The sequence below is a fragment of the Myotis davidii genome, unplaced genomic scaffold, assembly GCF_000327345.1.
Source record: "Myotis davidii unplaced genomic scaffold, ASM32734v1 scaffold573, whole genome shotgun sequence".
Taxonomy (NCBI): Eukaryota; Metazoa; Chordata; class Mammalia; order Chiroptera; family Vespertilionidae; genus Myotis; species Myotis davidii.
In genome coordinates, this window is record NW_006285997.1 from 242,742 (window position 1) to 253,183 (window position 10,442).

General features: G+C 54.8%; 1 protein-coding gene across 1 annotated transcript; it reads left to right on the forward strand.

Annotated features, from left to right (window-relative positions):
• The first annotated feature begins 200 nt into the window (after positions 1–200).
• On the forward strand, positions 201–7,741 carry LANCL2 (LanC like 2). Its single transcript, XM_006757189.2, has 8 exons — positions 201–698; positions 1,137–1,344; positions 2,169–2,316; positions 3,402–3,548; positions 4,479–4,661; positions 5,179–5,355; positions 5,914–5,986; positions 6,701–7,741. Exons 1-8 carry the CDS (start codon positions 563–565, stop codon positions 6,802–6,804), a joined length of 1,176 nt encoding a protein of 391 aa, XP_006757252.1. The 5' UTR covers positions 201–562; the 3' UTR covers positions 6,805–7,741.
• The last annotated feature ends 2,701 nt before the right edge of the window (positions 7,742–10,442 follow it).

Sequence of the window (10,442 nt, forward strand, 5' to 3'; positions counted from 1 at the left end):
ATTTATAAGTATTTCTCCCTTGTCATTAACTTTCTGACTTAAGTTTATTGGCGCAACATTAGTTAATAAAATTATATAGGTTTCATGTGTATACGTCCATAATACCTCATACATTGTACTGTGTGTTCACCAGCCAAAGTGAAGTCTCCTTCCATCACCATTTATCACCCCTTTACCCTCTTCTACCTCCCCACCCCCTCACCCCCTCTGGTACCCACCATACTGTTTGTGTCTGCAAATTTTTGTCATTAACTTTTAAACCATCTTATTTTCTTTCACTTGCAGAAGTTAAAATATTTGTGTAATCAAATCCACCACTTTTCAATGGTTTTGTTCCTTTGCTTCTGCAACTTATTTTGTGTAATCCTATTTAAGACTTGTAGTCTGTGTAGGGCATTATCGCATTTAAAAACTTACCTTAAAAAAACTAAGGTACACTCTCCAACCAATGAAGCATTAAAATGGGCCAGGCAAGTGTAATTTCTGCCTGTTAACGTTCTTACGACTTAGCCTGTTAGAGTAGTTATTACAGCGTTGTCCTGTTCTTGTGCCATTTATACTGATGTCTTTTGGTTCTCAGATCATTCACACATTCGCAAGGCGGGTCCAGACCAAAATCAAAGATCTGCTGCAGCAGATGGAAGAAGGGCTGAGGACCGCGGACCCACATGACTGCTCTGCGTATACGGGCTGGACAGGTGAGAAGGGGGTGCCTGCCTAGTGTGTCCAATTCTTAGATTGTGATATGTAAGACTTGGGTTTAAAACTCCTTTCTCTTGTAAAATGGTAAAGTTCTCTACCCTTTACGTGAAGTTTTGAACTGTCTTCCTAGAGGAGATGCTTTGGAATTTTATTTCTAAAAAATTCTGCCTTGCAGTTGGAGCCTGATATGTCGTCTGCCGCATGTCGATGACATTATTTGCCCTCACATACGGCGTCTACAAAAATGTGTGATCAGAGCACACTTGCCCCAGGGTCAGTGTTTGTGCTACCTTTTTTCTACCCTGAGTTTTTTTTCAAGTCTCTCCTGTTGCCCTTCAGAAATACAGGTTTTCTGTAGGTTTTCACCTAAATGTAAAATCATGTCCAAAAGGCGAAAGGGAACGGACTGATGCTCCTCTTGGGGACTTTTCCAGGCATAGCCCTGCTGTACCTGCAGTTGTACCGGGTGACGTGTGACCAGACGCACCTGCTGCGGTCCCTGGATTACGTCAAGAGGACCCTTCGGAACCTGAATGGCCGCAGGGTCACTTTCCTCTGCGGAGACGCTGGGCCGCTGGCCGTGGGCGCGGTGGTGTACCACAAACTCAGAAGTGATGGCGAGTCCCAGGAGTGCATCGCGAAGTGAGCGCTTAACATTGAAGTCTCTTCTCCAGGCTCTCAGGGCAAGGTCCTGCTGTCAAATGATAATGAAAAAGAAGACATTTTTCAGTTCATCTGCTGCTACAGATCTCTCCGAGAAGTGAAGTTTGTGTGTGAATTCCTAGCAGGGTGTGGGATCATGTGCTCGCTTTCTACCCAGCTCTCCTGGCCTTAACTCGGGGAGGAGAGAAGGGGGGCGGAGCACACGCATGTTTCTTGGTGTTGCTTTGATCATTTTTCTGGGGTAATTTTTGGCTGCCTTCAGTGCATGGAAAGCAGCTTGCATGCCTCAGACTTACTGTGGTCGTTGCTCTCAGGTTCAGTTGCGATGGGACAGTTAGAGAGCCTGTGTGTGCATCTACTGGCCTCTGTTCTTCTCTGGAGAAGAAGTCCGCGCTCACGACTGCGGCTGTGGCCTCCAGCTCATGCTGGTCTGTTCCTGTTTATTGAGTGACAGGCAGCTCGGGCTAGTTCCCGAGCGTTGGCTACATTTTGCTTCCATTTTCGTTGAGAGTTGAAGTCACTTCTAGTTCCGGGTTTCAGAATTGCGTGTCTTCTCTTACGTGGCTTAGGGTAGATGCATGGTAGACATTTTGACCATAACAGTGTTGTGTTACTCATTGTGCTATCTGAGAGAGAAATGAGTGAAACGGACAAGGTTTTCTTTTCTGTTTTTTGATATATTTTTTAAACCATTTAAATTGAAAATAAATACCAGGCAGTTCCTAAAGGAACGGGGTTACTTACAGTTTCGGGGAGGTATCCTAGACCTTCTCGGGGAACAGAGGCCCTTTCTTGTTGGGTAGACTTTTGCAGCTCCAGAGATCCATTGTCTGCCAAGATTCGGACCTTCCGGACGAGCTGCTCTATGGCCGGGCTGGGTACCTGTACGCCCTCCTCTACCTGAACACGGAGATCGGGCCAGGCACCGTGAGTGAGTCGGCCGTTAGAGAGGTAGGGGCACCCACAACCCGGGCATCCTCTCACCCATCTGCACTCTGCCCCTAAGAACAGTGACTTCTAAAGGCATCTCATAAAACTAACGAGTTGCTCCTTCCTGCGCCTTCTAGGAAGGTTTTTGTTTTTAATCCGTACTCCTCTTAGGCCTGTATCCAATCAGCTGTTTTTACTAGAATCAAACAACCCCAGCTTCAGAAAGATAGCATGTCCCTCTTTCACAAGATGTCTGAACCGGTGGGCAGTCCTGGGAAGCTGGCAGGAGACCCTTCTATCTTGTCCTCCCACATCCTAGGGCCATGCCCTTGTCTGCATGGCCAAAGCTAGGTGAGCACCTGTGCCCGGGGCAAGTGAGTAAGTGGAGGATGAGCAGCTTCCTTGTAAGGCCAAGAACATGAAGCTGCTCTTCTCACATCCCACATACAGAACTGAGCCAGGTGACGGTGTCAAGCTCCCTGGGGCTAAGAGGCCAGGAGGCCCAGCTACAACTTGTAACACAGTTCCCAAAAGTCTGAAGGGAGTCAGGATATTAGGAGCCAGTCAGGATCTGTGCTGCAGCCTCATTACAGCTATGCGAGTCTTCTTTTGAGCTAACTAAAGCTCTGCATGCCACAGCAGACCTCATGTCACTAGGCTTTCCCACAGAGCCAGTTCTGCAGCCTTCCCCACACACAGCTGGTTCCTGCAGCCTTTCCCACACACAGCCGGTTCCTGCAGCCTTTCCCACACACGGCCGGTTCCTGCAGCATTTTATGGGAGATCACCAGTGTTTGGGGGGAAACATTGTAGCTACAAAGCAACTAAGTAGTCTAGAATATTTTTATAGGAAGTTTTTCCAGACTCTAGTAAACTTTTTATAAAAAAAGTTTTGGTTTCATGGTTTGACTTTTTCTACTCTGAGATTGTCTATGGATTTCTCTCTGCCTATATCTATTAATTCACAAAAATAAAAAACAGTGCTGGCTGCTGAGTGCCTAGAGATTTCTAGATGAAGCTATCTAAGGACGTACTGTTAGTGGTACTAGACTGAAACAGGATACATGTAAGTTTTTCAGACATAAACTGTGTCCTTATGTCTGCAGGTCGTCACTGCTATTATTGAGTCGGGCAAGGCTCTGTCGAGGGAGGAGAGGAAGGCTGAGCGCTGCCCCCTGCTATACCAGTGGCACAGGAAGCAGTACGTGGGGGCAGCCCACGGCATGGCCGGGATCTACTACATGCTGATGCAGGTGGGAGAACGCCCTGGAATACTGACACGGCAACCAGACTTCAAGCAGTAGATCAGATAGGAAAACAGAGCTAAACTTGGCTCACAAACTGCAGGCTGCACTCAGGGTCCTTTGAACCATGACACCTAAGCTTTGCTGCACTCAACCAAGCAGTGAGCTCAGGGAGCTGAGTCCGCAGGTGTCTGTGCAGATCAGGTGCCTCCGCCCACACTCCGTGCGGGTCCTGCTGCTGTGGGAGGAGTTGCCCTTCCCATCGGGAAAGCTCCCGGGAGCACTCGGCCTCGTGTCCACGGCCCTGGCTGAGAAACGGGCTTGGCCATTATCACTCTCGTGAGCCGCGGCAGCTCACAGCTGAGGGACAGCCTGGCCTTCAGAATAGCCTGAATCTGAGGGTGTGGAAGACGTTTTCAACTTCAGTTTCTGAAACATAAATCCTTTATGTATATTCCTCACGTGTGCCTATTTCATAGAGTAAGCATTTTAAGCTTTATCATTACCAATATATAGAAAGAGAAAAAATATGTAAGTGTGTGAATAAAACAAGCAACAACACACCAGACTGAGACCGACTTCCCTCTCCCTTCCTCTCTGAAATCAATAATATATATATATATATATATTAAAAACACAAACAAACAGGCCTGCTATCTGTGCTAACTTTATGCGTTAACGTGATACTCATGGTGCCGAGAGATGTGGTCACAGTTATCCTGAATGTTCCTGTGAGGTATTTTGGGTGAGGTTTGTATTTAAATGGGTGGAAGATCTGCCCTAGACTTAATTAACCTGATAATTGAATTGATTCTAATTTTATATGCTTCTCAGTATTCCAGGTAATTGGTACTTTGTTGCCATAAGATAGAGGTTTTTTAAAAGAAAAGAAGGAACTTTAGAAAAATAGATTAAATGTTTTGTTTTGTTTGTTTAAAGCCAGCAGCAAAAGTGGACCAGGAAACCCTGGCTGAGATGGTGAAGCCCAGCATCGACTACGTCCGCCACAAGCGCTTCCGCTCCGGGAACTACCCGTCGTCTCTTAGCAACGAAACGGACCGACTGGTCCACTGGTGCCACGGGGCCTCGGGGGTCATCCACATGCTGATGCAGGCGTACAAGGTCAGTGCCGTCCACACCCCCTGCTCCTCAGTGGTCCCCCGAGCTGCTGGAGGGGTGGGGGGTGCTGTCTGCCCCAGGGCCGTCAGGAAGAGGGGGTGCTGTCTGCCCCAGGGCCATCAGGAGGCGGGTGCTGTCTGCCCCAGGGCCGTCAGGAGGCAGGTGCTGTCTGCCCCATGGCCGTCAGGAAGAGGGGGTGCTGTCTGCCCCAGGGCCGTCAGGAAGAGGGGGTGCTGTCTGCCCCAGGGCCGTCAGGAAGAGGGGATGCTGTCTGCCCCAGGGCCGTCAGGAAGAGGGGGTGCTGTCTGCCCCAGGGCCGTCAGGAAGAGGGGGTGGTGTCTGCCCAGGGCCATCAGGAAGAGGGGGTGCTGTCTGCCCCAGGGCCATCAGGAAGAGGGGGTGGTGTCTGCCCCAGGGCCGTCAGGCTGCTGAGCGTCCTGTGGTTTCCTAACCGGGAAGGGCAGTGTCTCGCTGATTCCCACTGAGAACCCTCCTCCCACTGCCCTGCGCCTCCTGCCAGGTGTTCAGGGAGGACAAGTACCTGAAGGACGCCATGGAGTGCAGCGACGTCATCTGGCAGCGCGGCCTGCTGCGCAAGGGCTACGGGCTCTGCCACGGCACGGCCGGCAATGGCTACGCCTTCCTGTCCCTGTACCACCTCACCCAGGACAGGAAGTACCTCTACCGCGCTTGCAAGGTGAGGCCTCTCTGTCCCAACAGCCGGGACACTGCAGGCGGAGCCCACGCGAAGCTCCCCCTCCTTTCCTCCGGCTTCCGTTTCCCAGGCACCGCGGTCCTGGCCGCAGTCCACCGCGCCACGGGGGAGTCAGACCACAGCCCCGTTCCCAGAGCCCGGCCTCGCCCCGTCCCTCCTCTCCTCTCCCTCGCTGGCACCACGCTGCACCTCCAGCCTCTGCCCCTCTCCACGCAGGAGCGTGTCTGTGTTCCCTTTGAATTGCTCAGCTGGTTCCCATCGGGGTGCCCTCCCCCCGCAACCCCTCCTGGTTCCTTTCCATCCAGTCTCAGCCTGGGTGGTGTCCCTATGGCAGACGCCCCGCTGAGAGGGCGTGGCCTGGGCCCCACGCAGAGGCCACACCCACCCTCTGCACAGCCCGCCCCGCCCTCTGCACAGCCCACGCCCACCCTCTGCACTGGGCGCAGCCTCCCGGCCATGGCTCGGGGAGGTCATTGAGGGTCTGCTTTGCTGCCTCCTCGAGTGAACTCTCAGTCTTGACAAGCACTGTCTTCTTCTTAGTTTGCAGAGTGGTGTCTGGACTATGGCGCCCACGGGTGCCGCATCCCCGACAGGCCCTATTCACTCTTCGAAGGTGAGGGGGCCCCAGGTGTGGGTGATCGGGCCCCCATCTCCGTGGGATTGGCACCAACGCCTCCAGTCCTGCTCGAGCGATGACCCCACAGCCACACATACACAGGAGTTCACGGCTGAAGTTTACATGAGTCTCCTGCTGTGTGCTCCTGTGAATGTCTTCCCCGTGTTTTGGTCTCTTGTGCAGTAAATGCAGACATAACATAGGGCGCTTGCTGCTTGGTAACGAGGACATGCTAAGTTCCTCCTCTGCACCCCTGTGCGGTGTTGTGCGCGTGCTGCTCTGTCACAGGTCCTGTTAGCTACTTACATGTATCTCATTACTTCAGTTACATAAACAAATGTGACTAATCAATATTAGTATTTAAAGAACATTAGTACCTAGAAATATTAGTAGTTGGAAAAAGTTATGAGAATATCGAAGAAAGTTCTGAAAATCAAGAGCAATGACAGGAAGTGAGAAAACGATATTAACCGTCTGCTGCGGGCACAGTATGTAGAACCCGGGAAAGCAAAATAGTTCTACAGAGAGCCCTGGGGTGTGCGTGTGCATGTGTGTGTATGAGTGTATGCGTGCACATGCGTGTGCAAGTGCGTGTGCACATGTGTGAGCGTGTGTGCTGTTTGTGACTGTTGCCTCGGTGGCTCCTGACAAGGAGGGGTCCAGGGGCTGTTCCCTCCCGGGCCCTTCGTAAAGGACCCCCTTGACTTGCAGGCATGGCCGGCGCGATCCACTTTCTCTCCGACGTCCTGGCTCCTGAGACATCCCGGTTCCCGGCGTTTGAACTCAGCTCTTCGCAGACGGATAAAAAGATGTAAAAAGACTCCTAAGCGCCCCGTTTGGACCAAAAGCCATGAGACTTCTCGGTGCCTGGTGGGGAACCAGCTGTGAATCCCGCGGGGAGGCGGAGAGCAGACAGGCAGGGCGCTGTGTGCAGTGACCTGGACCTGGAGCCCCGTGGCTGTTCCCGTCCCGCCTGTCACGCACCCCCGCGGCCACGCCCGCGCTCACCCCGTTCGCAGCGTCTGCATGTCTCTTGGTGTTTGTTGTGTAGGTACCAGCTGTGCTCAGCAGAAAGCCCCTGTCCCTCGAGCAGAGCTGGCCCACGGGACACGCGGCAGCCCCTTCCCTGTAAATCACTTCCCAGCGGGAGCCTCAGGCAGAGGCCGGTGACACCAGTGCTCGCACCCGCGCTGCCTCGCTGCCTCACGTGGCAGGTGGGCAGGGCTCCAGGACCTAGAGGCTGAGCAGATATGGGCTCGGCCTTCCCACGAGGGTTTTGTGCTCACCTCAGTGTTTTTTGTTATCGTCGTTTTTTAATTTTCTTTAAATCCTCACCTGGGATATGTTTTTCTGGTTTTAGAGAGAGAGAGGAGAGGAGAGAGTGCCTCCCACACGTGCCCTGACGAGGACTCGAACCCGCAGCTTTTGGGTGTACAGGGCTGACGCTCCAACCACTGAGCCACCGGCCCGGGCTCGCCCTGGTGGTTTGAGAAGCCGGGCGCCTCGCTCTCCGGGCCGGTCCTCAGCGGAGTGGTTTCAGGAAGGCGGCCGTCCAGGTGAACCTTCCTGTGACCACTGTGCGTCAGGGCCCTGAGTGTTGGCAGTCCTAGGCTCAGAGTGTTACTAAAGCAGACGGCTCCCCTGTCCATCCGCGTTGTGTGTGTGGCTTGAAGTTCAGTGAATAAAGTTCCAGAAGGCGACCGGCAGGCAGGTCTCTGTTCCGTGTCCCTGCGATTAAATACATCACACCTGGCCCGTGATCGAGGCATCCACTCGGATCAGTACGTTCTTGTGCTTTGACCAGTTTGGGTGATGACAGGGTCACGGTGATGACACGTGAAAGGACTGGTCTTCACTTAACCACACGGGAAACATGATCCAGCGAGAGCCTGGCACACGTTTGTGTAAAACGGGTGCTGCCCTGGGTGAGCGTACCTGCCCCAGTCCTGCCCCGCGGGCTTCAGTGTAGGGCTTCCCTCCTGGGACGGCTGGTCTGGAACGTCTCACCTTGCGAGCTGAGGCGGGGTCAGGGGGACACGCGAGGCCTCCGAGGTCTGGTCCTGGTCTGGACGCCAGCAGCCCCTCTGCGCCCTCATGAAGGAGTCCGTGCGGAAGGCGGTCGCGGGGAATCATAGCGCTGCTGAGCGCCGCCGGGCTGGCCTGATGGGAATGACGGCACAGGAGCCTTCGCCACACACGCTGTTTCCAAGTCATGACTGTTCCCTCGCTTGGGGCTGGTGACTTCCCGGGACACAAGGCCTCAGGGTTGTTTTTAAAGGGCTTCCTGGGCGGCCAGCGCCCTGTCACCTGGAGGACATGCGTCATGAGTGAGCTGAGCCCAACCAGACAACCTGCTCCCTGCCCCCATCCACGCACGGCCGCTCCCAGGGTCCTGCACCCTCACCCCCTGTGAGGCCATGACAGGAGCGTGGCCCGGGGAGGCCCCAGGGGCTGCACAGGACTCACCCCCCAGGCCCCAGGACAGGGTGTCCCAGCCAGAGGGGCGCATCCTGGCCACATGTCCCCAAGCAATGAGGGTGATGCTTGGTCGTCACCTGCGAGTCCTCCATGTGTGACAAGGGCTTGTTTCGGGCTAACACGTGAGGGACAGGTAAAGTGCAGAATAAACGAGGAGCTTATACTTACAGGTTTGCCCCTGGCCAGGAGGACTGACACCTCCTTCCTTCCCACTGGTGTCAGCAGTGCGCAGTGTGCGGCCCAGTGACCGCTCACCGGCCGCTGTGGCTCAGGCCCCCACGGTGGAGGGGACGTGGTGTGGGCCAGGGTCAGGGTCAGGCACGTGTCATTTTGGAGTGGATTGCATATTGATGTCTTTGAAGCGCTCTGGGCAGTGAGGGTGCACAACAAGGAAGGGGCCACAGACAGCCCGGCAGCATTAGGGGGCTGAGAGGAGAGGAAGGCAGCCCCTGGGGCGGGGCTGTGCTCTCCTGGAAGCCGTGAGGGAGGAAGAGGGGTCGGGGAGAAGAGTGATCGGCTCTTCCGGAGAGGAAAGAACTGGCCATGCGAGAGAAAGAGGATCAAGAATATACTTTTTTTAAGTTCAAAAAATTAACAGCGCATTTGTGAATCCATGGGCAGGACCCGAAGGGCAGTGTTTGAAATGTGACAGGGCACAGAAAGGGGGAAGAGGAGGGGGAGCTGGTGCCCAGGCCCAGACCAGCCGGGCGCGGAGCTGGGAGCCTGCCTTCCACGTCTCTGGCTCACAGATGGGCGCAGACGCTGTGGGCGCAGAGGGGGGTGGGCGCAGACGCTGTGGGCGCAGAGAGGGGGTGGGTGCGGTGGAAGTCTGATTTCTTCAGTGTTGTCAGCGGGGCAGCATCTGCTGAGGGAAGATGGAGGAGGAGGTGTGGGGACTGGAAGTGAGAAGAGAGAGTGTGAAGATCGCCAGGAGAAGGGCGGAGGGTGATGAGCGGCTCTCAAATGCCAGCCGCGCAGCAGTCACTGGGAGGCTTGTGGAAACGGGTTTCTGGGCCGGTCGGATCCAATAGGTCTAGGTGGGGCCTGGGGCGTCTCCTGCCAAGCCCAGGGTGATGCTGGTGCTGCTCCCCCAGGGACCCCACACATCAGGGGAACTTGCCTGTGGGTCCCTGGTTCCTCTGGTCACCCCAAGAAGGCTGGTCTGGACACGGGGTGCCCGGCATTATAGCATCCAGGCCCATGTGGTTGTGGACATAGGGAGACCAGTGGGTGGGTTGTGGTGTTCCTGCAGCCATGCTCAGCTCGCTGGCTAGCTGGGTTTGTCTGAGTGGCTTTGTCCTGTGTGCTGGCTTTAGTCTCTCATGTCAGAGGGTCAGCTAGTTAGCTCAGGGCTGCACAAAGCCTCGCAGAGCTGTGGGGTGGGGACTGAAGCTCATGGGGAATTCTTGCCCACAGGGTTGACGTGGCTGGATCTTTTCACCGGGGAAACGCTGGGCCTGTTTCTGGAGCCCACCAGCGCCTGCCCAGCGGATGCCCAGTCTCCTGCTGCAGGTGACAGAGGGAAGGGGGAAGCGAGCTGGGGGCCATCTTCACCAGAGGGCACTCTGACCTTCACCCTGACCTCATGTCCTCTGGGCCAAAGACCAGCGCTCTTTCCAGAAGAGAACCTCTAGGTAGGGGAGGGCCCTGACCCTGCTGGCTGGCAGGAAAGGCCTCTACAGAGCCGACTGGCAGCTAAACAGCCAGTGGCCAAACCTCCTCCCTGCCACCAGAGCCCCTGGGTGTTGCCCATCCCACAGCCCAGGCCCAGGGCCTGGGTAACTGCCTGGGGGGCTCCTGCTGTCCTTGCTGTGGGCTCGGACTCACGATGCCACATTCAGTTCTGCCTTCCAGGGTTGTTGGGAGGATGAGATCAAATAATCCAAGTCAAGAACCTAACATCATGCCTTCTCTGTGAACTGGGGCATTAAGGGGTGACCTCAGATGACGCTCGCTCATGGGGAAAGTATTGTGA